This window comes from Ascaphus truei, chromosome 11 (assembly GCF_040206685.1).
Source record: "Ascaphus truei isolate aAscTru1 chromosome 11, aAscTru1.hap1, whole genome shotgun sequence".
NCBI classification, from domain to species: Eukaryota; Metazoa; Chordata; class Amphibia; order Anura; family Ascaphidae; genus Ascaphus; species Ascaphus truei.
This window is the reverse complement of record NC_134493.1, coordinates 58,381,561-58,409,312: the sequence shown is the minus strand read 5'-3', so window position 1 is coordinate 58,409,312 and position 27,752 is coordinate 58,381,561. Positions and strand designations below refer to the sequence as shown.

The following is a 27,752-nucleotide window of genomic DNA, read 5'->3' as shown; positions in this document are numbered from 1 at the left end:
ACCTCCATTTTAACCTCCCAGACATTGGCTATTTCACAAGCTTATATCTCTAGGTATACAAATGCGCTAATGCCCTGTATAATATATTAGTATTGCTTTTTATTGCATTATGTTTTCTGACTTCTATCATTGTAGTAATTAACTGTTTCATTACCCGCACTTTGGATGATATGGAACCAGCGCCATGTTTTGTAAACACCAAATAATGTTTCTCCGTACCCCCTCCTAACTCTCTTCCCGCTGCTTGTCAGCGCGTATTTCCAACCAGACCTCAGATCTCATAACCATTTATTCTGCCTCTCACAGGGCACGTTCACCTAAATACTGGGTGTCCTGGCGCTTGTTCCCGGGTAAGGCCTCTGTCCCGCTGCGATCGGTGGCGCGGGCGGCCACACGCGAGTTCCCCACCAGCAGGGGAATCCTGCGGAGCCGGTCCCGGTCCCCCCTGGCTGCACAGCTCACTACACGCTGTGGCGCGTCAGCCGCTATTGGATACAAGAGAATGGTGATCCCTAGCGTTGACGCGTCACGTGGTGTGGCTGTGAGCCAATGGGAAGGGGAGGCTTTGGGAGGAGGAGAGGCTTCGGGGAGCGGGGAGGAGTGTGGAGTGAAAGCAGCGTGCGTGCCTGTCTGTGTGTGTGTATGTGTGTGCCTGAGTGCGTGAGTGCCTGTCTGTGTGTGTGTATGTGTGTGTCTGAGTGCGTGAGTGCCTGCCTCTGTCTGTGTGTGTGTGTGTTGCTTACCTTCAATCAGCAGCCCGAGCCCGTGGAGGGAGGGGGGGAGAGTAGCGGGTCCCTCCGCTCAAGCCACGCCCCCCCTCCCGGTCGGCCTCCCACTCCCCTCCCGCTCCCTACAGACCGCATATCGCGGTCTGTGTATGTCAGCGCCCCGCCTGTCTGCAGTGCGGGCGCGCTGATTCTGGGAGAGGGGCCTTAGCCTTAGATATGTTATGTCTATTAAATAAGGTCTCTTATTTCAAATTATTTCTGTGAAGAAAGGCTGCTGACAAGAAATGAAACTGAAAGCCTGTCCTGTTCCAGGAAACCTGGGCAGGGCATTAATAATCCTTTATAAATAACCAAACCTGTTTGTGAAGATGTTGTGAGATCCCTGACACTGACAAACATTTCCTCCTGCTCAAACTATCAATTACATTCAATCCACTTAGATAAAAACAGAGGACCCCAAGATATAGGGTCAGAAAGCACCCCCGAAATATGCACTCAAGAAGCTTTAGCTATTCAACGTACTGGGCATTGAGTGCATATTTGGGGGTGCTTTCTGACCCTGTTTCTTGGGGTCCTTTGTTTTTCTCTGTTATCATTGACCCTTTTGCACCTGCTTTCTTTAGGACCTTCTATACAGGCGAGCAGTCTGATTCGTCAGGTTTTGATTCAATTCACTTATTCAGCTTTTTAAGGTAAATTAAATATTGGATCCAACCTGCAGGCTCTTCTGATGGGAAACACAAAAATGTGAGCACAGACAAATACCAGGTGAGTGCGTGTGTGTAAGGATCCATGTGGCGCCGCGCGGTTGGCACACGCGAAACTTACGCTCCATATATCCAGATACCAGCATCGCTCCCAAGCCTCACCCTGGAGTCTGTTATCATATAGGAGCGCGCACACAGCCCGCACACACCCTAATGCCAACTCTGCTGGCCCCGCCTCCCTGTTGCGCCCACGTTATGATGTCATTTGCACGCACGGCGCGCGTGCAGCAGGCACCTGTATCACATTAAATATATCACCAGGAAGACTCCGCACACCTGACTCCTGCAGCGCAAGGAAAGGTTGGCAATGAAATCCCTACAAAACAATCAGGCATTGGTGATTAAAAATGCAGACAAGGGGGGAGCTGGGGTGGTGCAGTGTAGGACAGAACATTACAGGGTATTACAGCCAATGTACTTCCAAAAGATGAAGTAGGGTTCATTCTCAACCCAACCCCAGTTCACCCCTATCTTTCACCATCTCCCAAAGATCCATAAGACATTGGTTGGCTCACCGGGTCGGCCAATAGTCTCCAGTATTGGATCTTTGGGAGATGGACTCTGACGCTATATAGATAGGTATTTACAACCATTTGTTAGAGGATTACCTTCTTTCATCCTCGGCTCCGGGGACTTATTGATTTGGGAGCCAGTCTTACATTTGAGATACGTTGGACGTTACCTCTCTTTAGACAATAATAAAACATGATCTGGGGTTGGCGGCTGTGAGGCATTTCCTAGAAGGTCCAGAAAATTCACTGTCCAACGGAACTTTTATTATAGAAGCAATCACGTTTTTATTAACGAACAATTATTTTTTATTTGAGCACAAATTTTATTTACAACTAAAAGGCACGGCGATGGGGGCGAGTTTCGCCCCCTCTTATGCAAATTTATTTATGGGGTGTTGGGAGTCACAGTTTATTTACAGTAGCACCAATCACTTTAGAGACAATATTATTTTTTATAAACGTTTTATTGATGATTTGCTTTTGATTTGGAGGGGGGACATTGATACTTTAAACACTTTTTTTAAAAATATATATTAATACTAACACTTATGATTGAAATTCACTTATAATTTTAATATACAACAAATCAAATTTCTGGACCTGCTACTTTATATAGATTTAAACCAGCAAATTCAAACAGATACCTTCAGGAAGGAAAATTCGAGGAATTTGTTCCCGAGGGCAGACAGCTGCCACCCACGCTCATTGGTCTCTGGGATCCCAAGGGGTCAGTTCCTCAGACGGAGGAGGAATTGCTCCACTCTGGAGGGGTTCCTTGCTCGGTCTGGGGAGCTGAAAAACAGATTCATTGAGAGGGGTTACAAACCTGATCTATTGCAAGCTGCAATGGATGAAATTTTAAGTATTGACAGGGAAACCCTTGCTGATCCCAAGAAGTCGGAGATGAGGAAGAGGGACGTGAGACGGAAGGGAAATAGGGATAATGCTGATCTACCACTTGTCATATCCCAATACAATGAGGGGTAATCGGGTCAAAGCAATTCTAGCAAAGCACTGGAATTGACTGCAGATGGACCCCAGTGTAAAAGAGTATGTTAAGTCAGGCCCTAAACGTGTCTTTCAAAAGGCCAAGACAATAGCGGGATATGTCTTTCCCAGTGATGTTTCAAAGGTCAATGAAAAGGCGAATGATTTCGTTACTAAGGGCCCTTTTCGTTGTGGTACCTGTAATGTATGCAGATACATGAAACCTTCCAATTGTTTCTTCTCCCACAGTCCACAAAGGAAATTTAGAATAAATAGTTTAATTAACTGTAATTCTAACTTTGTTATATACTTACTTATTGGTGGCTGTGGGATGAGATACGTTGGAAGAACGACGAGAAGTTTAAAAATTAGAATACAGGAGCATATTAGACTAATTAAGAAAAGGGATTTGTTACATCCTGTTGCAAAGCATTTTTGTGAGTGTGAGAATGGAGGAATTATGGAGGAATTAACGATTTTAGTTGCATGGGAATTGATAGAGTTATACTGAAAGAACAAGGGGGAGACATGATTAATCTCTTGGATCGTAGGGAATCACAATGGATATTTTTATTGAAAACTAGATCCCCTGAAGTTATTAACATTGAATGGAATCTGGGGCATTTTCTCAGATAAACAAGAGTATAACCGTTCTTCTCCATGTTTGTATTTCTATACACCTCTGTATTCACTCACTTCTTTTTGTTGTTCCTCTTTGTACCTTCCACATACAGTACATCCTTGGGGTTGTTCAATTGTGCGATTTAGGATGTCTTGGATTTACTTTATTGAGTATAAATGTTCGATTTTGGATTTTTTACTATTTGGATATAATCTTGACTTCATTATCTTGACATAGATTTGTTCTATCTTTCTTTATACTAACGAGACTGTTTTTTGATGCATTTCACTCTGGTTCTTGACATTCACAGCATTGAAAAATATAATCCATTGTGCGATTTAGGATTCAGTTCTTTCAAAATTAAATGTAATGTTTGATGTGTCATTATGAATATGCCCCTGAGCTTTGTGATCATGATTTATCAACTATATTGTGGAAAAGTCCAATACTTCTAGAGGGATAATGTTCTAAGATCAATTTCCTCATATACAGGCGCGCCGACGAGTATTCTAAAACTTGCCTTAAACTTGCCATGGAAAATCCAACCAAGAAAACCCAGGTACATGCTGGGTACATGCCGGGTACATGCTGGGTACATGCTGGGTACATGCTGGGTACATGCTGGGTACATGCTGGGTACATGCTGGGTACATGCCGGGTACATGCCGGGTACATGCTGGGTACATGCTGGGTACATGCCGGGTACATGCTGGGTACATGCTGGGTACATGCTGGGTACATGCTGGGTACATGCCGGGTACATGCTGGGTACATGCTGGGTACATGCCGGGTACATGCCGGGTACATGCCGGGTACATGCCGGGTACATGCTGCAAACATTTCAGTGACATTTCTGCAGAGACTAATGGCCCATCGGATTAACACAGCAGGGGTCCCTGGCAGTCCCATTCTGTTAATCTGAATGTTAATCCGATGGGCCAATAGTTTGTCTGCAGAAATGTTGCAGCATGTACCCAGCATATACCCAGCCTGTACCCAGCATATGACAAAAGACAAAAAAAACAAGCGCAAAACGCAAATAGTGAAGTATATCAAAACTTATTAAGTGTTAAAAAAGGGTAAGTATTCTGCATACATCAGAAAAATAGAACATAAGCATTTTGTGTAACATTACACGAGTTACCACACAGTTGTCGACAGGACACACGATAGAAGGGGATGCCTCAGGTAAGTGAACCTCCGCACTTTCCAGGTGTCATCTGGCTCTGTAATTGTGGTCAATCACCAGCATCCAAAACGTCTCCGGTTCACTCTCGTTGTAGTCTCCGTGATGATAACGGGAAGTCTGTGCTCCACACAAGGCACACTGTGTGTGTTAGGGCAGAGTCTCTTAGTCCATTCGAGTATATACCGATAACGGGCAAGACACCACAGCGTATCGGCATCCACGCCTAACAGTCCGTCGATCGGCAATGACATCACACTTCGCGCATACGTGTGACGTCACACAATGGGCGTACCTCCAGCGGGAGACACCCGGCGGGATAGCTTGTGTACAAGATACACGAAAATAGCATAAAAGGTATCAATAAAAGCAGTAATCCTACGCGTTTCATAGCTAAGGTGCTACTTCTTCAGGGAACCCAGCATATACCTGGGTCTTGTTGGTGATTGCCCCAGATTTCTTTTAGAATACTCGTCGGCACTGCAGTATTTCATATCCTTGCATTGGGTACGAATATTGATGGGGACCCTTTGCATACATATATACATACTTAATTATATCCAAAATCTACGTATTAATAATCTAAATACATTGCAAATATGTATTTTTATTATTTTTTTGTTAATTTTGTGAATGACAGTATGATTATATGAAGTTCAGGATTACTTGGGAACAGCACCAATGTTGTTAATAATATTATCTCTTTATATCTGTCATTATGGCCGGGAGTTGACCATTTAAATGTTCCCAATTTTTCCTCTGTGTATTTCCATTTATGACATTTGAGGGCAAAAAACTAGTGGCTAAAATATTCGTTAACTATAGAAATTGAGATAAAAAATGCAGATGAATATTGCAACTACAATAGATATAGATTTGGTGTGTTGTTCATATTATTTATTATATATGTATTAATTGTATAGTTATTAGTTTGATTTAATTATCTATATATTCTGATTATTACTCTTATGTATACTTTGCCATCATTTGGTGTGTTATGTACATCTATCAATATGAACAACGGAAGATTCGACAGATATTGCTAAAATCAGGGAATATGTTTTCATTTACAGTAGTTTTATAGCTAATATACAAACCGCTAGGTATTTAGACACCTCTTAAGATCTCGTAACCACATTTTACATGATAGTTTCTGAGATCACGGAGCAGGTTTTTGTCTGTTTGGATACAATTAGATTCAATTTTGAAACAAGATGGCGGACTGAACCTTTCAAAACGGCACTGATTTTAACCAAATTCAGCAGGATTGTATGTAGCTGGTTTGAATGGAGAAAATACATGTTTTGCCCATTACTCAACATTAAGTTGGATGCTCCAGAGAGGGAACCGAAAAAAATGTGTAAGTTTTTTTGCTCCTGAAGGAAAAATCAAAAATATACTTTACCAAACAGCATTAGAATAAAAAATTCATTAAAAAAAATGTTGTGGTCTGTCACGTATGACCCCCTGCTAGCACGTGACCTGCATACGGGACAAGGGTTAATACCGACGCTCGCAAGCGTACCCACTCTTCACCTCCGCAAAGGTCCGTCAAATGGACAATATCCCCACTTACAGGATCAAGGATCTATACACAGCCCGCAAGCTGCCCCACTCTTCACCCACTCAGGGGTCCCTCAAATGAGTTGTATCTCTCCACTGCCACGAACAGCACACAAGTGAGCACGTGACTTTAGATATGCAACCAGGGTTAATACACAAGGCTTCTCTAGCAACCCCCCTTTCTCCTCTGCAAGGAACCAGCGAGTTAGCATTAACCCCCTACCCAATTGCACATCATAACCATCCGCTGCCACCACCTGAGGTTATGCAGATATGATAACAGATCTTAGACTAAAATATCCGCCCGGGCCTCAGGTCCCTGTTTATTATGGGAAAAACTATGCACTTTAACACACAATCAGTTGTAGTAACATGTGCCTGAATTTAGCAAGTTATTCTCTCCAGCGTGCACAAAGTTCATTCAGAGCCCAAAGCATTACTTATTAAATGGTTTAATATATATAAAAATACAGTGCTTGAACTACAGAAAAGGTATTACAAAATAAACATACAATTACAATATAAGGCAGAGCAGCTTCTTAAAATAAAAGGGGTAAAACAGAAAATCCTATACAGTACATTACCACATGCTATGGATTTTCCCAGAGAGGCACTGGTTCAGAAGATGAGGTCTGCCCTGCTTTCCAAGCATGCCCTTGGTCAGATCTGCCTTGTAACAATCTCCCCCAGACTTAGATACAATATTATGGGGTGTAGAATATAATACTAAGCACAGTGATACATTGTAACCTGTAACTGTATAATATAATACTAAGCACAGTGACACATTGTAACCTGTAACTGTATAATATAATACTAAGCACAGTGACACATTGTAACCTGTAACTGCATAATATAATACTAAGCACAGTGACACATTGTAACCTGTAACTGTATAATATAATACTAAGCACAGTGACACATTGTAACCTGTAACTGTATAATATAACACTAAGCACAGTGACACATTGTAACCTGTAACTGTATAATATAACACTAAGCACAGTGACACATTGTAACATGTAACTGTATAATATAATACTAAGCACAGTGACACATTGTAACCTGTAACTGTATAATATAATACTAAGCACAGTGATACATTGTAACCTGTAACTGTATAATATAATACTAAGCACAGTGATACATTGTAACCTGTAACTGCATAATATACCACTAAGCACAGTGATACATTGTAACTGTATAAAACACAGGGTCCCTTTATTAATGGGCTGAAGATCTCACACAGGGAGCATTTTTTATTAAATATTTTGGTGGGACCATGATCTCTGCTATATCATGTAGAGTGAGTGTGCATATATAGTGAGTGTGCATATATAGTGAGTGTGCATATATAGTGAGTGTGCATATATAGTGAGTGTGCATATATAGTGAGTGTGCATATACAGCGCGTGTGCATATACAGCGCTTGTGGACATACAGTGAGTGTGCACATACATTGAGTGTGCACATACAGTGAGTGTGCACATACAGCGAGTGTGCATATACAACGAGTGTGCATATACAACGAGTGTGCATATACAACGAGTGTGCACATACAGTGAGTGTGCACATACAGTGAGCGTGCACATACAGTGAGCGTGCACATACAGTGAGCGTGCACATACAGTGAGCGTGCACATACAGTGAGCGTGCACATACAGTGAGCGTGCACATACAGTGAGTGTGCATATACAATAATGGCATATCCTGGGAACAGAGGCAGCTCATATACTCTATATCAGGGGCGGCCAACTCCAGTCATCAATGGCCACCAACATTTCAGGTTTTCAGAACATCCCTGCTTCAGCACAGGTGGCTCAATCAGAGGCCCCTTTGCTCAAGCAGGGATATCCTTAAGACCTGCTGGTGACCCTTGAGAACTGGAGTTTGCCGCTCCTGATCTGCAGTGATCTTTGTGTTTCAGTGGGAGAATTGAACAGATGTAACTCGGTGTCACACACACGTCTTTGCATAAATACGGCGGTTAGAGGACGCAACGCAGAGGCGGCAGAATAGAAATATTTATACACCTTTACCACTGGTTTGAATATTAATATTTGTATACACTTAATGTATAAGGCTCTACAGTTTTTGTTTTCTACTATACAATGTGGACATGGTATAAAGAAAGGTGTTTCCCAGAAAGGTGCACCTACATATACACTATGTCTCCCTGTCTGCATTCTTTTGCAAGTATTTATTTATTTTGAAAAGTTACAAAATCTCTACTATCTCCCGATGATTTTTATATTCTAAGAAGAAAGGGTGAATTTGCTATCATTGCATAATCTTTCCAACATGAAATTGGCTAGTAGCTGTTTCCCTAAAAATGTGTAAGTCTGCCTAAAAATCTTCAGTGCTAGATGCAATGTTCTGGGAAGTGAGGAAAGCAAATTAATTAATGGAAGTTGTATTTCATGGAAGGGATGTGGTATTTTTTTAAATAGAAGTGGTATTTCATGGAAAGGATGTGGAATTTCCTGGAAGGGAAATCGTATTTCCTGGAAAGGATGTGGCATTTCCTGGAAGGGAAATCGTATTTCCTGGAAGGGATGTGGAATTTCCTGGAAGGGAAATCGTATTTCCTGGAAGGGATGTGGCATTTCCTGGAAGGGAAATCGTATTTCCTGGAAGGGATGTGGCATTTCCTGGAAGGGAAATCGTATTTCCTGGAAGGGATGTGGTATTTCCTGGAAGGGAAATCGTATTTCCTGGAAGGGATGTGGCATTTCCTGGAAGGGAAATCGTATTTCCTGGAAAGGATGTGGCATTTCCTGGAAGGGAAATCGTATTTCCTGGAAGGGATGTGGTATTTCCTGGAAGGGAAATCGTATTTCCTGGAAGGGATGTGGCATTTCCTGGAAGGGAAATCGTATTTCCTGGAAGGGATGTGGCATTTCCTGGAAGGGAAATCGTATTTCCTGGAAGGGATGTGGCATTTCCTGGAAGGGAAATCGTATTTCCTCGAAGGGATGTGGCATTTCCTAGAAAGGAAGTCATATGTCCTGGAAAGGAAGTCGTATTTCCTGGAAAGGAAGTTGTATTTCATGGAAGGGAAGTCGTATTTCCTGGAAGGGAAGTCGTATTTCCTGGATGGGAAGTCGTATTTCCTGGATGGGAAGTCGTATTTCCTAGATGGGAAGTCGTATTTCCTGGATGGGAAGTCGTATTTCCTAGATGGGAAGTCGTATTTCCTAGATGGGAAGTCGTATTTCCTGGAAGGGAAGTCGTATTTCCTGGATGGGAAGTCGTATTTCCTGGAAAGGAAGTTGTATTTCCTGGATGGGAAGTCGTATTTCCTGGATGGGAAGTCGTATTTCCTGGATGGGAAGTCGTATTTCCTAGATGGGAAGTCGTATTTCCTGGATGGGAAGTCTTATTTCCTGGAAAGGAAGTTGTATTTCATGGAAGGGAAGTCGTATTTCCTGGATGGGAAGTCGTATTTCCTGGATGGGAAGTCGTATTTCCTGGAAGGGAAGTCGTATTTCCTGGATGGGAAGTCGTATTTCCTGGATGGGAAGTCGTATTTCCTGGATGGGAAGTCGTATTTCCTGGATGGGAAGTCGTATTTCCTGGATGGGAAGTCGTATTTCCTGGATGGGAAGTCATATTTCCTGGATGGGAAGTCGTATTTCCTGGAAGGGAAATCGTATTTCCTGGAAGGGAAGTTGTATTTCCTGGAAAGGAAGTTGTAGTTCTTGGAAGAGGCATGATATTTCCTGCAACATGTTTGGTGCTCCAGTGGGTGGTGAGAGAGTAGACTGGTGTAGTGGTCACATTCTGCTCACTTTGATGTTCCATTCCCAAGGTAACACTGAGCACTACCACAATTATGACTATAACCAGTGCGATGAAAACCAACCATATAGCATATCTCTAAAAGAGAGAAGAGGGCAGACATGAGGAGGTGGAACTTTATGCTGAGGGATTAACACATATTTACATTTCCACAATGAGTTATACGATTACTGCAACACACAGATAATTTCCTCATTATTATCCATTTACTTTCTCACTGACTGCTCCGAACCTCTGGAATGTCCTTCCCCTTAATACCCGACTCGCACCCTCCCTATCCACCTTAACACCCACCTTAAAACACACCTGCATAACAAAGCATATAGCTCCGTGGCTGATACTATACACCTCATACATAAACCTTGGCCACCTGCAGACGCACTTACCAGTACGCCCTCCTACTCTCCCTGTGCGTTCTCATTCCCATTATGTGTTATTTGCATTATTTGCTATTTATATGATTACCACATGTATTACTACCGTGAAGAACTATGTACATTAATGGCGCTATATAAATAAAGACATACATATATTTTGAAGAATAGGTGACATTCCCAGGGTTATAACTTTTACGCTCTGTGTCAAAGTGTCTATTTCGCAAGTATTAATTCATCGGTGCCGATCTCACTGGAGTGGACACCGCCCTCTATAATCCTTAAATTCTTTCATCTTTATCAAGATCTCCACTAGATTTAGACTGGCATAAACAATGTAACCAGATGTATCAAATTAGACACATCCAACTGGAGGATGCAGGCATTGGTCAGCATCTTTCTCTGTGTCTCCATCACCTGCTCCGAAATGCTCTCCCTGGGGGGGGATGTATACATGAAAAGAAAAAAGCCAGACATGACACAGTGGGAGAAGGGAAAGTGACTTCCTGCTGATAGGGAAGGAGGGGGAGGGGTGATTAGTTGTTACTTAACAGGGAAAACACCTCGAACGAGGGAAAAGCGGAGCACTGCGGTGGGGTGTAGCGCGGAAGAAAACGGCAAACCAATAATAAAATCTCATTTATTGAGTGACTGCTAAAAGGGTGGTTAGTTGTTCCTGTTTTTTGGATGTCTCACACAGTCACTCAATAAATAAGATTTTATTATTGGTGTGCCGTTTTCTTCCGCGCTACACCCCACCGCAGTGCTCCGCTTTTCCCTCGTGCGAGGTGTTTTCCCTGCTATCAATCTTCAATCAAGCTGGATGCACGCACCATATCAGCTCCTGTGTACCTACTTTGGATGTCTATTCAACTAAGCCTCCATCTCTACCAAAAGTGAGTTTCCTGTGGACTTTTCCTGCTTTTGATAGACTGTATAGCCTATATGCTCTAAGTGGCCTTATCTGAGTGTGGTGGTGAAAAGGGGGCACTTTACCTTCAGGAGGCTGTGCCTCCCCAGTACTCCATAAATCCCACTTTATGATTTAGGTCTGTCATGTTGGCGGCCACTATCATATGAGTTATATATACTAATTATCACTATCTCAGCTCATTATATTTGAGCAGCAATACAAGGATTACCACTACACTCCCAGGATCAAGATTAATTGCTCAGTTTCAAGGGGACATATAGGAATTTGTATTATATGCCTGTGAACTGTTCCTGTTGCACCGACAATTGACTACGTGTCTTTTTCCTTGTGTAGTTGTTAGTTAAGATAGCAAGGGAAGGGGACAAAGGGGTTGGTACGGCTATATTAGTGGGTGGTATGGTGTTAACCTACCTCCAGGATTCTGGATCCGTGAAGAAGCTCCACCCTGTTTTTATGATGGTTTTGGGCTATGTTTTGCTTGTAATGTCAGTAAGATCTTGTTGGAGCTTGGCAGGAAGGTGTTATATGGGATAAGGGACCCTCTTAAAGTTGGATCCTTGTAGGGAGGTGGTGAAAGAAGGCAGTTTCATATGTGTCTTGGGCAGCCCATATGGGAATGACCTTCCAGTTGGTGTTTATGTTGAACCAAGTGGCTCGGATGGATATTGGCATGTAGAGGTACCAGTGGCGGATATTTGCTTCCTTCTATTTTTAATAAGATATAGACATGAATGAATACTGGGTTCTTTGTACACTTACCTTCCAGCAGCTCATGTCTTCTGGTTTAGAATATGAACCCTTTAAAAAAAAAGTCAGATATTTGTGGTCAGTGCGATAACTGTAGATGTCAGATCAATGTGTTGGATGGTATTGGCACACAGTCTATGACTGAGCCATTGTCACAGGAAAATATTACATTCAATTAAAGGGATTCTACAGAAACAATAAAGGCATTGAAGAAGTGACTTACCGGCTGGGAAACTGTTCTGAACCCTGTCAAAGAAATACAGGAAAAGGTGTTAGCAAATCCTAAGAATGGCTAATAGTCCCACTATACAAAAACAATACATAGTCCTGTTCAAAATCACAATCTACAAAGGTATTAACATATTAAAGTCTCCAGGCAGCAGAACTGGGAAACACAGGAGATTCCATGAGGCTGATACATAGCGACCAACATATTTATAAATAATAAGGATGGACACTTTTTATGGTGTTTTTGATATTGGTCTAAGAAATATTAACGGTGTTTTGTACGTGGGGTCGTTTCTAGAAATGTTTTCTAAAACAAATATCTGTACGTAGTGGTGAAAATGCGCAGGACACAGTACATAGCGCGGTGTGGGGACCTGCTGATAGGCTTACTTTGAAGTGGTCGCCAGCTTAACATGTTTTTGCCAAAGGTTTGAACTAAATGACCCATACTTATGCGAAGAAAACATATAGAAATCAACTAAATAATTAGTCACAGTGGATGTGCGTTGGGTTCCTTTGTATAACTCCTAAGCAACAACATATATGGAGGACCAACCCAGGAGAAGGGTAAATGGTTCATCTTTTGACTTCTACTAAGTGTATATGTGTGTGCATTTATTAACCACACACAGGGTGTTGTACTGTTGGCATGTGTGTGTACAAGGCCTGTGTATGCATGCGGTCTTCATATGGTTTGGCCAAAGGATTAAACTATATGGCCTATACTTGGGCTCGCTAAGATTGTGTGTTTCTAACACACACACACACACTCGTTTGTTCACCCTAAAGTAAAATATCATCTTGCAACTCTACCTGATTTGATCGGACTGGTTTCATTCTTACCATTCCCCATGATTATTTTCTTGATCTGTTCCAACTTTTTCTTCATTGAATCCGATGTCCCCAGAACAGGAAGGTTCTCCTTGTCCTCTCTGTTGAAGAGGAACAGATTGTCGGCCAGTCTCCCAATACTAGGCTGATTCTGTTGGATTCTGGTCTTCTCCAAAGAGCTGATATCCTCCAGGTCATCAATCAGCACAATGACTTTCTCCTTCCCTACACACACGTGAAACATGACATGCTAATACTGGTGTTTTTATTCATTACATTTTATTTGAATGGTTAATAGCTTTTCCCCACATTATACGCAGCTCTCCCTTACTCTATTATATTGTATCATTCAGCTTTTATCACGGGGCGGCGACTGCAAATGCCCAGTTGCTGGAACAGGTTGACAGGAGTCGATAAACAGGCAAGGTCAGCAGCAGTGGTCAGCAGACAGGCAATGATAAGCAACAGGCTGCAGGCAGGTAGCAGTGGACAGATAATGGTCACCAGCAGGCTGCAGGCAGGCAGTGGTGGACAGTGGACAGATAATGGTCAGCAGCAGGCTGCAGGCAGGTAGCAATGGTCAGCAGCAGGCTGCAGGCAGGTAGCAATGGTCAGCAGCAGGCTGCAGGCAGGTAGCAATGGTCAGCAGCAGGCTGCAGGAAGGTAGCGGTAGACAGTGGACAGATAATGGTCAGCAGCAGGCTGCAGGCAGGTAGCGGTGGACAGTGGATAGATAATGGTCAGCAGCAGGCTGCAGGCAGGTAGCGGTGGACAGTGGACAGATAATGGTAAGAAGCAGGCAGCAGATGTAAAGTGGTGGTCACTGGACAAGCAATGGTCAGAGGTAGGCAGCAGGCAGGTACTGTGGCAGTGGTCAGAATAGGGTCTGCTAAGGGAGAGACAACAAACAATATATGGCAGCCAGCTTGATAACAGGGGCAACCTAAATAATCAGGAAACCATTAAGGGGAGGATGAGGTTTATAAAGGCCGGGCTGTGGTACCGAATCAGTATGAGCCATCAGCTGATCAGCAGCTTTCAGAAACAGCAGCAGGCAGGCGCAAGAAAAACGCAAATCCGCCAAAATCAGCGCCTCAGAGTTTGTTGTATTTTCCACCAAAAATCCGCTTTGCGGGGTAAAATCTGCCAACGGATTTGGTCGGTAACTACCTCTCATTCTGCACCTGTCTATATCTCCACTTACAGACACACTGTAACTACCTCTCATTCTGCTCCTGTCTCTCTATCTCCAATTACAGACACACTGTAACTACCTCTCATTCTGCTCCTGTCTCTATCTCCACTTACAGACACACTGTAACTACCTCTCATTCTGCTCCTGTCTCTCTATCTCCACTTACAGACACACTGTAACTACCTCTCATTCTGCACCTGTCTCTCTATCTCCAATTACAGACACACTGTAACTACCTCTCATTCTGCTCCTGTCTCTATCTCCACTTACAGACACACTGTAACTACCTCTCATTCTGCTCCTGTCTCTCTATCTCCACTTACAGACACACTGTAACTACCTCTCATTCTGCCCCTGTCTCCATATCTCCACTTACAGACACACTGTAACTACCTCTCATTCTGCTCCTGTCTATATCTCCACTTACAGACACACTGTAACTACCTCTCATTCTGCTCCTGTCTCTATCTCCACTTACAGACACACTGTAACTACCTCTCATTCTGCACCTGTCTATAACTCCACTTACAGACACACTGTAACTACCTCTCATTCTGCACCTGTCTATATCTCCACTTACAGACACACTGTAACTACCTCTCATTCTGCACCTGTCTATATCTCCACTTACAGACACACTGTAACTACCTGTCATTCTGCTCCTTTCTTTCTATCTCCACTTACAGACACACTGTAACTGCCTCTCATTCTGCTCCTGTTTATATCTCCACTTACAGACACACTGTAACTAACTCTCATTCTGCCCCTGTCTCTCTATCTCCACTTACAGACACACTGTAACTACCTCTCATTCTGCTCCTGTCTCTCTATCTGCACACAGACACACTGTAACTACCTCTCATTCTGCACCTGTCTATATCTCCACTTACAGACACTGTAACTGCCTCTCATTCTGCCCCTGTCTCTCTATCTCCAATTACAGACACACTGTAACTACCTCTCATTCTGCTCCTGTCTCTCTATCTCCACTTACAGACACACTGTAACTGCCTCTCATTCTGCTTCTGTCTCTCTATCTCCACTTACAGACACACTGTAACTACCTCTCATTCTGCACCTGTCTCTATCTCCAATTACAGACACACTGTAACTACCTCTCATTCTGCTCCTGTCTCTATCTCCACTTACAGACACACTGTAACTACCTCTCATTCTGCACCTGTCTATATCTCCAATTACAGACACACTGTAACTACCTCTCATTCTGCTCCTGTCTCTATCTCCACTTACAGACACACTGTAACAGCCTCTCATTCTGCACCTGTCTCTCTATCTCCACTTACAACACTTTGTAACTACCTCTCATTCTGCTCCTGTCCCTCTATCTCCACTTACAACACTTTGTAACTACCTCTCATTCTGCTCCTGTCTCTCTATCTCCACTTACAACACTTTGTAACTACCTCTCATTCTGCTCCTGTCTCTCTGACCTCCACTTACAGACACACTGTAACTACCTCTCATTCTGCCCCTGTCTCTCTATCTCTACTTACAGACACACTGTAACTACCTCTCATTCTGCTCCTGTCTCTCTATATCCACTTACAGACACACTGTAACTACCTTTCATTCTGCACCTGTCTATATCTCCACTTACAGACACTTTGTAACTACCTCTCATTCTGCACCTTTCTATATCTCCACTTACAGACACACTGTAACTACCTCTCATTCTGCCCCTGTCTCCATATCTCCACTTACAGACACACTGTAGCTACCTCTCATTCTGCTTCTGTCTCTCTATCTCCACTTACAGACACACTGTAACTACCTCTCATTCTGCACTTGTCTATATCTCCACTTACAGACACACTGTAACTACCTCTCATTCTGCTCCTTTCTCTCTATCTCCACTTACAGACACACTGTAACTGCCTCTCATTCTGCTCCTGTCTATATCTCCACTTACAGACACACTGTAACTACCTCTCATTCTGCCCCTGTCTCTCTATCTCCACTTACAGACACAATGTAACTACCTCTCATTCTGCTCCTGTCTCTCTATCTGCACTTACAGACACACTGTAACTACCTCTCATTCTGCACCTGTCTATATCTCCACTTACAGACACACTGTAACGACCTCTCATTCTGCTCCTTTCTCTCTATCTCCACTTACAGACACTGTAACTGCCTCTCATTCTGCTCCTGTCTCTCTATCTCCAATTACAGACACACTGTAATTACCTCTCATTCTGCTCCTGTCTCTCTATCTCCACTTACAGACACACTGTAACTACCTCTCATTCTGCTCCTGTCTGTATCTCCACTTACAGACACACTGTAACTACCTCTCATTCTGCTCCTGTCTCTCTATCTCCACTTACAGACACACTGTAACTACCTCTCATTCTGCACCTGTCTCTCTAACTCCACTTACAGACACACTGTAACTACCTCTCATTCTGCCCCTGTCTTTCTATCTCCACTTACAGACACACTGTAACTACCTCTCATTCTGCTCCTTTCTGTATCTCCACTTACAGACACACTGTAACTACCTCTCATTCTGCTCCTGTCTCTCTATCTCCACTTACAGACACACTGTAACTACCTCTCATTCTGCACCTGTCTCTCTAACTCCACTTACAGACACACTGTAACTACCTCTCATTCTGCCCCTGTCTCTCTATCTCCACTTACAGACACACTGTAACTACCTCTCATTCTTCACCTGTCTCTCTAACTCCACTTACAGACACACTGTAACTACCTCTCATTCTGCCCCTGTCTCTCTATCTCCACTTACAGACACACTGTAACTACCTCTCATTCTGCACCTGTCTCTCTATCTCCACTTACAGACACACTGTAACTACCTCTCATTCTGCTCCTGTCTATATCTCCAATTACAGACACACTGTAACTACCTCTCATTCTGCTCCTGTCTCTATCTCCACTTACAGACACACTGTAACTACCTCCCATTCTGCTCCTGTCTCTCTATCTCCACTTACAGACACAATGTAACTACCTCTCATTCTGCACCTGTCTATATCTCCAATTACAGACACACTGTAACTACCTCTCATTCTGCTCCTGTCTCTATCTCCACTTACAGACACACTGTAACAGCCTCTCATTCTGCACCTGTCTATATCACCACTTACAGACACTTTGTAACTACCTCTCATTCTGCCCCTGTCTCTCTATCTCCACTTACAGACACAATGTAACTACCTCTCATTCTGCTCCTGTCTCTCTGACCTCCACTTACAGACACACTGTAACTACCTCTCATTCTGCTCCTGTCTCCATATCTCCACTTACAGACACACTGTAACTACCTCTCATTCTGCACCTGTCTCTCTATCTCCACTTACAGACACTTCGTAACTACCTCTCATTCTGCCCCTGTCTCTCTATCTCCACTTACAGACACACTGTAACTACCTCTCATTCTGCTCCTGTCTCTCTATCTCCACTTACAGACACAATGTAACTACCTCTCATTCTGCACCTGTCTATATCTCCAATTACAGACACACTGTAACTACCTCTCATTCTGCTCCTGTCTCTATCTCCACTTACAGACACACTGTAACAGCCTCTCATTCTGCACCTGTCTATATCACCACTTACAGACACTTTGTAACTACCTCTCATTCTGCCCCTGTCTCTCTATCTCCACTTACAGACACAATGTAACTACCTCTCATTCTGCTCCTGTCTCTCTGACCTCCACTTACAGATACACTGTAACTACCTCTCATTCTGCTCCTGTCTCCATATCTCCACTTACAGACACACTGTAACTACCTCTCATTCTGCACCTGTCTCTCTATCTCCACTTACAGACACTTCGTAACTACCTCTCATTCTGCCCCTGTCTCTCTATCTCCACTTACAGACACACTGTAACTACCTCTCATTCTGCTCCTGTCTCTCTATCTCCACTTACAGACACCCTGTAACTACTTCTCATTCTGCTCCTGTTTCTCTATCTCCACTTACAGACACACTGTAACTACCACTCATTCTGCACCTGTCTCTCTATCTCTACTTACAGACACACTGTAACTACCTCTCATTCTGCTACTGTCTCTCTATCTCCACTTACAGACAGACTGAAACTGCCTCTCATTCTGCACCTGTCTATATCTCCACTTACAGACACTTTGTAACTACCTCTCATTCTGCCCCTGTCTCTCTATCTCCACTTACAGACACAATGTAACTACCTCTCATTCTGCTCCTGTCTCTCTGACCTCCACTTACAGACACACTGTAACTACCTCTCATTCTGCTCCTGTCTCCATATCTCCACTTACAGACACACTGTAACTACCTCTCATTCTGCACCTGTCTCTCTATCTCCACTTACAGACACACTGTAACTGCCTCTCATTCTGCACCTGTCTATATCTCCACTAACAGACACACTGTAACTACCTCTCATTCTGCTCCTGTCTCTCTATCTCCACTTACAACACTTTGTAACTACCTCTCATTCTGCTCCTGTCCCTCTATCTCCACTTACAGATACACTGTAACTACCTCTCATTCTGCTCCTGTCTCTCTATCTCCACTTACAGACACACTGTAACTACCTCTCATTCTGCTCCTGTCTCTCTATCTCCACTTACAGACACACTGTAACTACCTCTCATTCTGCTCCTTTCTCTCTATCTCCGCTTACAGACACACTGTAACTACCTCTCGTTCTGCCCCTGTCTCTCTATCTCCACTTACAGACACCCTGTAACTACCTCTCATTCTGCTCATGTCTCTCTATCTCCACTTACAGACAAACTGTAACTACCTCTCATTCTGCTCCTGTCTCTCTATCTCCACTTACAGACACAGTGTAACTACCTCTCATTCTGCTCCTGTCTCTCTATCTCCACTTACAGACACACTGTAACTACCTCTCATTCTGCTCCTGTCTCTCTATCTCCGCTTACAGACACACTGTAACTACCTCTCATTCTGCACCTGTCTCTCTATCTCCACTTACAGACACACTGTAACTACCTCTCATTCTGCTCCTGTCTCTCTATCTCCACTTACAGACACACTGTAACTACCTCTCATTCTGCTCCTGTCTCTCTATCACCGCTTACAGACACACTGTAACTACCTCTCATTCTGCACCTGTCTCTCTATCTCCACTTACAGACACACTGTAACTACCTCTCATTCTGCTCCTTTCTCTCTATCTCCACTTACAGACACACTGTAACTACCTCTCATTCTGCTCCTTTCTGTATCTCCACTTACAGACACACTGTAACTACCTCTCATTCTGCTCCTGTCTCTCTATCTCCACTTACAGACACACTGTAACTACCTCTCATTCTGCACCTGTCTCTCTATCTCCACTTACAGACACACTGTAACTACATCTCATTCTGCACCTCTCTCTCTATCTCCACTTACAGACACACTGTAACTACCTCTCATTCTGCTCCTGTCTCTCTATCTCCACTTACAGACACACTGTAACTACCTCTCATTCTGCACCTGTCTCTCTATCTCCACTTACAGACACACTGTAACTACATCTCATTCTGCACCTCTCCCTCTATCTCCACTTACAGATACCCTATAACTACCTCTCATTCTGCTCCTGTCTCTCTATCTCCACTTACAGACACACTGTAACTACCTCTCATTCTGCCCCTGTCTCTCTATCTCCACTTACAGACACACTGTAACTACCTCTCATTCTGCTCCTGTCTCTCTATCTCCACTTACAGACACACTGTAACTGCCTCTCATTCTGCACCTGTCTATATCTCCACTTACAGACACACTGTAACTACCTCTCATTCTGCACCTGTCTATATCTCCACTTACAGACACACTGTAACTGCCTCTCAATCTGCTTCTGTCTCTCTATATCCACTTACAGACACACTGTAACTACCTCTCATTCTGCTCCTGTCTCTCTATCTCCACTTACAGACACACTGTAACTACCTCTCATTCTGCTCCTGTCTCTCTATCTCAACTTACAGACACACTGTAACTACCTCTCATTCTGCCCCTGTCTCTCTATCTCCACTTACAGACACACTGTAACTACCTCTCATTCTCCTCCTGTCTCTCTATCTCCACTTACAGACACACTGTAGCTACCTCTCATTCTGCTCCTGTCTCTCTATCTCCACTTACAGACACACTGTAACTACCTCTCATTCTGCTCCTGTCTCTCTATCTCCACTTACAGACACACTGTAACTACCTCTCATTCTGCTCCTGTCTCTCTATCTCCACTTACAGACACACTGTAACTACCTCTCATTCTGCCCCTGTCTCTCTATATCCACTTACAGACACACTGTAACTACCTCTCATTCTGCTCCTGTCTCTCTATCTCCACTTACAGACACACTGTAACTAAATCTCATTCTACACCTGTCTCCATATGTCCACTTACAGACACACTGTAACTACCTCTCATTCTGCACCTGTCTCTCTATCTCAACTTACAGACACACTGTAACTACTTCTCATTCTGCACCTGTCTCTCTCCACTTACAGACACAGTGTAACTACCTCTCATTCTGCTCCTATCTCTATCTCCACTTACAGACACACTGTAACTACCTCTCATTCTGCATCCCTTCACATATACTCTTCTCATATGCTCTATGAGATACACTATGCTTTTATATGAAACCTGGTCCTCCTTACCGATTTCACAGGATAAATAGTCCAGTTCCTCATCATACAAAGTAGTCATCTTCCAGTCTGCCTCATCTGATACCCAACTATCGCTCAGTATTCAACCATCCCAAAGACTACAATTTGGAAATTTGCTGAAAACCTTCTCCAGTTACTCAGTAAAATTAATAAATACTTTAGTATTCAGTCCACATATGATGCATACTTAAAGTTTGACTATTTGTATTTTATGAGACCTCTTTCTCTTACCAAGACAATGGGATAAATACTCCAGCTCCTCATCATACAGAGAATCTGTCACATCGGTGATATTTATCCTGCCTCTCTTCTTCGTGTGGTATAGAATGGCAAACTTGCACTTGGAGACCTCTTCTCTGAAGTTCTTGGAGTTGTTACTGGAGATGTAAACAGGTCGGACGTCCATCACTGTCGGCGGAGTCACGGCGAGGAAGTGGGACAACCATTTGTAGGAGCTCTGACCGTCTCTTGAGAAGATTCCAACTGCCATCTTTTTTCCCCCTTTTCAGAGGAACTGCTGAAACAAGACAAAGGAGCAGGTGAGAAGTATGTGGCCAGAAGCATGTGGGGGAAGGAAGAGGCATGGGGCAGGTAAGGGATATGGGTTTAGATGAGAGGTATGGGCAGGACTGACGCTATGGGTGAAGGTAAGAGACATGGGGTTGGAAGAGAGGTATGGGGTTGGATGAGAATGAGCAGGAGGTGGCTATGGGTCAAGGTAAATGTATGTGGGAATAATAGGTATGGGGTGGGATGAGAGGTATCAGCAGGAGGTGAAGCTTTGGGTGAAATTAAGAGATATTGGGGAATAATTGGTATGGGGTTGCATGAGAGGTATGGGCAGGAGGTGACGCTATGGGTGAAGGTAAGAGGTATGGGGGGGGGGGTAAAAGGTACCTCATCTCATACTACTCACCTCCTTCTCGCTCATATCTCACCCGTCCTCTCATACCTCTTTCCCCACCCCTCATGCCTTTTAAATTTCCCTCATAATGTCAGCCCCATTCCTCTCACCCCTTATCCCTTATCCCCCCCCCATCCTCTCCTTCCATACCTCTCACCTTCTTGGAAAGACTACAAGAGTCCAAGCCTAACAGAGGATTTGGCCATTAAACAGTGGAAATACATCTAGATCAAAGTCCAGAGAATACAGAGGTACGGGTCACAAATGGCACTGAAATACATACGTCCACGCCTCAGCCAGTGCCACGGAATATGCTCCTGTATCCTGCTCTCCTGCAGGCGGTGGTGGTTGTGGCACTCTTAAGCTTCCTGCCCTGTCCATACCTCCACATTCCATCAGCGGGCAGTTCCCAGCACAGAGGGGGAGGGAGGAGGAGGATCATCTGGCAGCAGAAGGGAAATTCACAGCACAGGGAGTATGTGAAAAGGACATTTCCAGCGTGCTTTTTCCATATGGGTGTGGGACCCTCATGGAAGCTGTTTTACAGAAAAACACTGTGTTTCTATGTACTATTAACCCCTTCATTGCCATACAGGCTGGCAACCTTGTTCTAACCCTTTTCTTAACCATTTCACTGCATTGCAGACACACAGGGTTAATAGTTGCAGCAAATGCATTACTTAGATGGTAAGCTCTCCGGGGCAGGGAATTCCTTTCCTAGTGTCTGATCTTATTGTACTATAATTACTTGTACTGTGTTGTCTCTCTTGTAAAGCGCTAATAACAGCTCTGTCGCTAAAGAAAGAAATATATACAAACATACATACATACATACATACATACATACATACATACATACATACATACACGTATAAACATGTCCCTTTCTTTAAAAATATATATAATACTAGAACATCTTGTATTCTCTCGCTTGCTCCACTTTCTCAACACCCATTCTCTCCTAGACCCTCTACAATCTGGCATCCGCACTGCTCACTCCACTGAAACAGCCCTCACTAAAATAACTGATGACCTCCATGCTGCCAAAGACAGAGGTTATTACACTCTGCTCATATTACTCGACCTCTCTGCAGCATTTGACACTGTGGACCACCCTCTTCTCCTCCACATTCTCCATATTCTTGGTATTCCTAACAAAGCTCTATCCTGGATCTCCTCTTACATCTCCCATTGTACTTTCAGTGTCTCCTCTGTTAACACCACCTCCTCCTCCTCCTCTAAAGATCTCTGTGGGGGTGCCCCAGGGCTCTGTCCTGGGACCTCTTCTCTTTACTCTGTGCACACTTTCTCTAGGTGACCTGATCACATCTCTTGGGTTTAAATATCACCTCTATGCTGATGACACACAAATGTACTTTTCAACCCCTGACCTTACACCTCCTGTACAGACCAACGTTTCTGAATGGCTTAAACTATACACAATACATAAAGCTTGGCCCCCGGCAAACACACTTACCAGAACGCCTTCCCACTATCTCTGCACATTCTTCCTACCTACCAATTCGATTGTAAGCTCCTCGGAGCAGGGACTCCTCTTCCTAAATGTTACTTTTATGTCTGAAGCGCTTATTCCCACGATCTGTTATTTGTATTATTTGTTATTTATATGATTACCACGCGCTATGTACATTAATGGCGCTATATAAATAAAGACGTACGTGTGTGTGTGTGTGTGTGTGTGTGTGTGTGTGTGTGTGCGTGCGTGCGTGCGTGCGTGCGTGTGTGTGTGTGTGATATATATAACACACACACACACACACACACACACACTACACAATACAACGGGGTTGATCATTAAACTATGATAGTGCCAGTGGGTACACTATTGCAGGTTAATGGATAACCCACAATGAGTTAATTTGAATGAAACGCATTAGTATGACGTTATGTATAATCTTCCTGGCCCTGGAGATGCAGGAGGAAAAGGCAGAAGATTACTACAAATAACACTGGCTGAGATTATGTTAAACAGCCGTCAAAGCAGCACTTAAAATATATATTTTAATATACTGTACACAAACTTTGATAACCTTTATTGAAAAATAATTACCTATGCTGCCGATCAATACAGTCTCCCGTGATCAGTCAGCAAAGATTCTGCTTCCCAGGGTTCACTAAATGGCCGCCTTTCAGTTTCAAATCAATCCTTCAACCAGCGTAACTCAGCAGCTACAATGTATTCTTATATTATGGTGACATTATCTATTGTTACAGTTTGCAGCTCAAACTGCTGGGAATATTGGCAACAAATGATCACAAACAGGGAAGTGTTGCAAAGATCTTGCACTGCTGGGGAGGTGGGATAAATCCTGCTATAGAAATCAAAGAATGCTCAGTATATTAACACTCATTAAAAAATGGGATTAAGAGTTCAATTTAACAACAAAAAAGTAGTAAATATTATCTGATATTACAGAACTGATTGTTTTTTAAAACACACATGTAGGAAATAGCATTGATTGCTTCATTAAGGGTGAAAACAGAAAAAAAATGTTTCAACTACACATCTATGACTGATAAAGCGCTGCAGTTGGGTGGGTAACATGTGTAAGTATTTGCCTGTATAAAGGTAACTGAATATACTGTATATATATTGTATGTGGAATTATTTAGTATCACTGCTGATACAGACATTGAGAAGGATGTTACATCGTGGCAGCATTGTTCTTACAGCCATACTTACTGCTACTGGTGTCTGTGAAAGTGACATTTCAGGGCACAGAGGTGTGGGCAGCACAATGCGCAGATAGTAGCTTGGCAGCTGCTGCTATATAAGGAGTTGCTAGTTACTCTGGCATGTAAGGAGTTAATGGTCTAGGGATAAAGCAGAGGGGGGCGCGGCTGAGGGGGGAGAAATGCCCCCTGGTAGGAGCTGAGGGGGGAGGGAGTTTAGAGGGAAGGGAGCTGGGGGGGGGGGGGCTGAGAGGGGAGGGAGCTGAGGGGAGAGGGAGCTGAGGGGGGAGGGAGCTGAGAGGGGAGGGAGCTGAGGGGGGATGGGAGCTGAGAGGAGAGGGAGCTGAGGGGGGGAGGGAGCTGAGAGGGGAGGGAGCTGAGGGGGAGAAATGCCTATTGGCAGGAGCTGAGGGGGGACGGGAGCTGAGGGGGGAGGGAGCTGGGGTATTTAGGAACCCCCCTTTGCACTGACATCAGCAGAGGAAAATTCTGTTAGAGACATGACGTTTCCTGATTGCAACAATGTTACTGCATCTTCACACCCACCCCACGTGTCCCCTCCCTGCGTGTTACTACATATTCAAACACACACCCATCCCACGCGTCCCCTCCCTGCGTGTTACTGCATATTCACACCCACCCCACGTGTCCCCTCCCTGCGTGTTACTACATCTTCAAACGCACACCCATCCCACGCGTCCCCTCCTCGGGCTGTTACTGTCGAGTTATTGTGAATTAGCCCTTTTAAGTAGCAAGAAAATTGGAGCTTAAAAGGGAGTTCAAAAAAGGTGTAAAAAAAGTGGACAATACCTGCTGGCCTTGATTCCTGCATGTGACCTTCGCTGGAAAGGAGGATATCATCGATCCCAGGCTGCACACCTCAGCACGTTACTATTGCTGTGATGCCACCTTTACTTTTTATATTTGCTGTAACCTCACTTATTTTCAAATTATGCACTTCCTTCCACCAGCCTCATCTTGTCTAACTCTATTCATATATCTCCATCTCTCCTCTCTTCACCACTTCTGAGTTCACAGGAACTCCTTTCTTACCTGCGCCCTCTGACACCACACAGCTATACCCCCTGCACTAAAACACACACCTACAAATCATCCTCACACATCCTCTTTCTATCCATACTTCTCCTCCTTGCTTCTGGGGATATCTCTCCCAATCCTGGTCCCTGCCTTATTTCTACATGCTCTCGTCCTCGCCTCCCACATGCAACTTCTACTCCTTCTGGTGTCAACCCCTCCAACCTCATACCCATCCCCTGCCACACTCCCTCCTCTCTCCCTTTCTCCTGTGCCCTTTGGAATGCTCGCTCCCTCTCTAACAAGTTCCTCTCTGTGCATGACTTTTTTCTCTCTCACTCTATGCTTCTCTTTGCTATAACTGAGACCTGGCTCACTCAGTCTGACTCTGCTCTGGAAGCTGCCCTCTCCTACGGTGGCCTTTCTCTCTCCCATACCCCGCGCCCTGATGGCAGGGGTGGAGGCGTGGGGCTCCTGCTCTCCTCTCTCTGCCGTTACCGAACCCTTCATATTCCTCCGTCTCTTGCTTTTCCCTCCTTTGAGGCTCACACTGTCCAGATTTTCTCCCCTCTCCCTCTCCACGTGGTGGTCATCTATCGCCCACCTGCCTCTACTCATCCCCCTTCTGCCTCTCTCTCTCACTTTGAATCCTGGCTCTCTTTCTTTCTCTCCTCACACACCCCTTGACGATGTGATTTTTATATGGCAAGGATCTGAAGAGAACCTTCAACATTTTTTAGAATATATTAATATGAACGAGGTGAATCTTAAGTTCACCTCGCAATGGAGTAAACAACAAATAGACTTCCTGGATCTGACACTCTATGTAGAGGCGAATACACTCAAGACACGCACCTACTTCAAGAAGGTTGATTGTAATAATTACCTTCTTAGAAGTAGCTGCGACCATCATAGATGGCTTACTAATATTCCTCCTGGGCAGTTTAGGCGTCTTCGCCGCAATTGTACAGACGATAAAATATACATGGAACAAGCTGGGTTTCTAAAAAATAGATTTTTGGAAAAGAACTATGATAAGGACGAATTAGATGTATCTATATCTACCGTAGGGGCTCTAAAAAGGGAGGACCTCTTGAGACCAAAGGTACAACCTGAGAGAGGCGAATATGAAGTACCTTTTATCACGCTATTTAACAGGGTGTCTGGAGCAATCAGAAAGACAGTAAGCAAACACTGGCATATACTGCAACAGGACCCGGTCCTTAAGGGTCATATACCACAAAATCCCAGGATCATTTTCAAACGAGCCGGTAATCTGAAGACAAAACTGGCACCAAGTGCCTTCAAAACCACTAATATAGCAGCTTAAGACAACTGGCTTTCCCAACAAACGGGATTCTATAGGTGTATCGCCTGTAAACATGGATCACGTGGAAAAATGAATTTTAGTTCAAGTGTGACGAACAAGACTTTTTCTATGCGGCAGTTCATCACATGCCGCACCACGTTCGTTGTCTATCTGCTGCAATGCTCATGTGGTCTCCAGTATGTGGGACGTACCAGTCGACAACTGAGGGTCCGCATACTGGAACACATGGGCAACATACGTAGACATCTGATGACACACTCGGTATCTAGGCATTTCTCACTCATTCATGGGGGAGACCCTACCGGGATGACTTATAGAGCTCTAGAGTCAGTACCTGCTAACTGGAGGGGTGGCGACCGTCTCAAAAGATTAGCGCAACAAGAGACCTTTTGGATTTATAAATTGAGGACCCTTGTCCCAGCTGGATTAAATATCGACATAGATCTAGGGGCGTTTATCTAAATCTGTCCGGCCTTCCTGCCTCTCACCTGTCTCCCCTACAATCTATCCTAAACGCTGCTGCCAGAATCACTCTACTCTTTCCTAAATCTGTCTCAGCATCTCCCCTGCTGAAACCCCTCTCCGGGTTTCCGATCAAATCACGCATCTTACACTCCATTCTTCTCCTCACTTTTAAAGCTTTAC

The 27,752-nt window shown here is 43.9% G+C and overlaps 1 protein-coding gene across 5 annotated transcripts; it reads right to left on the bottom strand.

Annotated features, from left to right (window-relative positions):
• Positions 1-9,729: 9,729 nt before the first annotated feature.
• LOC142463612 (uncharacterized) lies at positions 9,730-26,002 on the bottom strand. Of its 5 annotated transcripts, none has more exons than XM_075566564.1 (7): positions 25,553-26,002; positions 22,332-22,490; positions 21,376-21,658; positions 13,293-13,505; positions 12,445-12,467; positions 12,234-12,272; positions 9,730-10,244 (listed from the first exon to the last, which is right to left on the bottom strand). In XM_075566564.1, the coding sequence occupies exons 3-7, from the start codon at positions 21,632-21,634 to the stop codon at positions 9,771-9,773; spliced, it is 1,008 nt and encodes a 335-aa protein (XP_075422679.1). In that variant the 5' UTR covers positions 21,635-21,658; positions 22,332-22,490; positions 25,553-26,002; the 3' UTR covers positions 9,730-9,770. The 5 variants fall into 5 exon arrangements, with proteins under 5 accessions (XP_075422679.1, XP_075422678.1, XP_075422681.1 ...); XM_075566563.1 differs by having other exon boundaries at positions 21,376-21,661; positions 25,553-26,000; XM_075566566.1 differs by lacking the exon at positions 25,553-26,002 and having other exon boundaries at positions 21,376-21,661; positions 22,206-22,346.
• Positions 26,003-27,752: the final 1,750 nt, after the last annotated feature.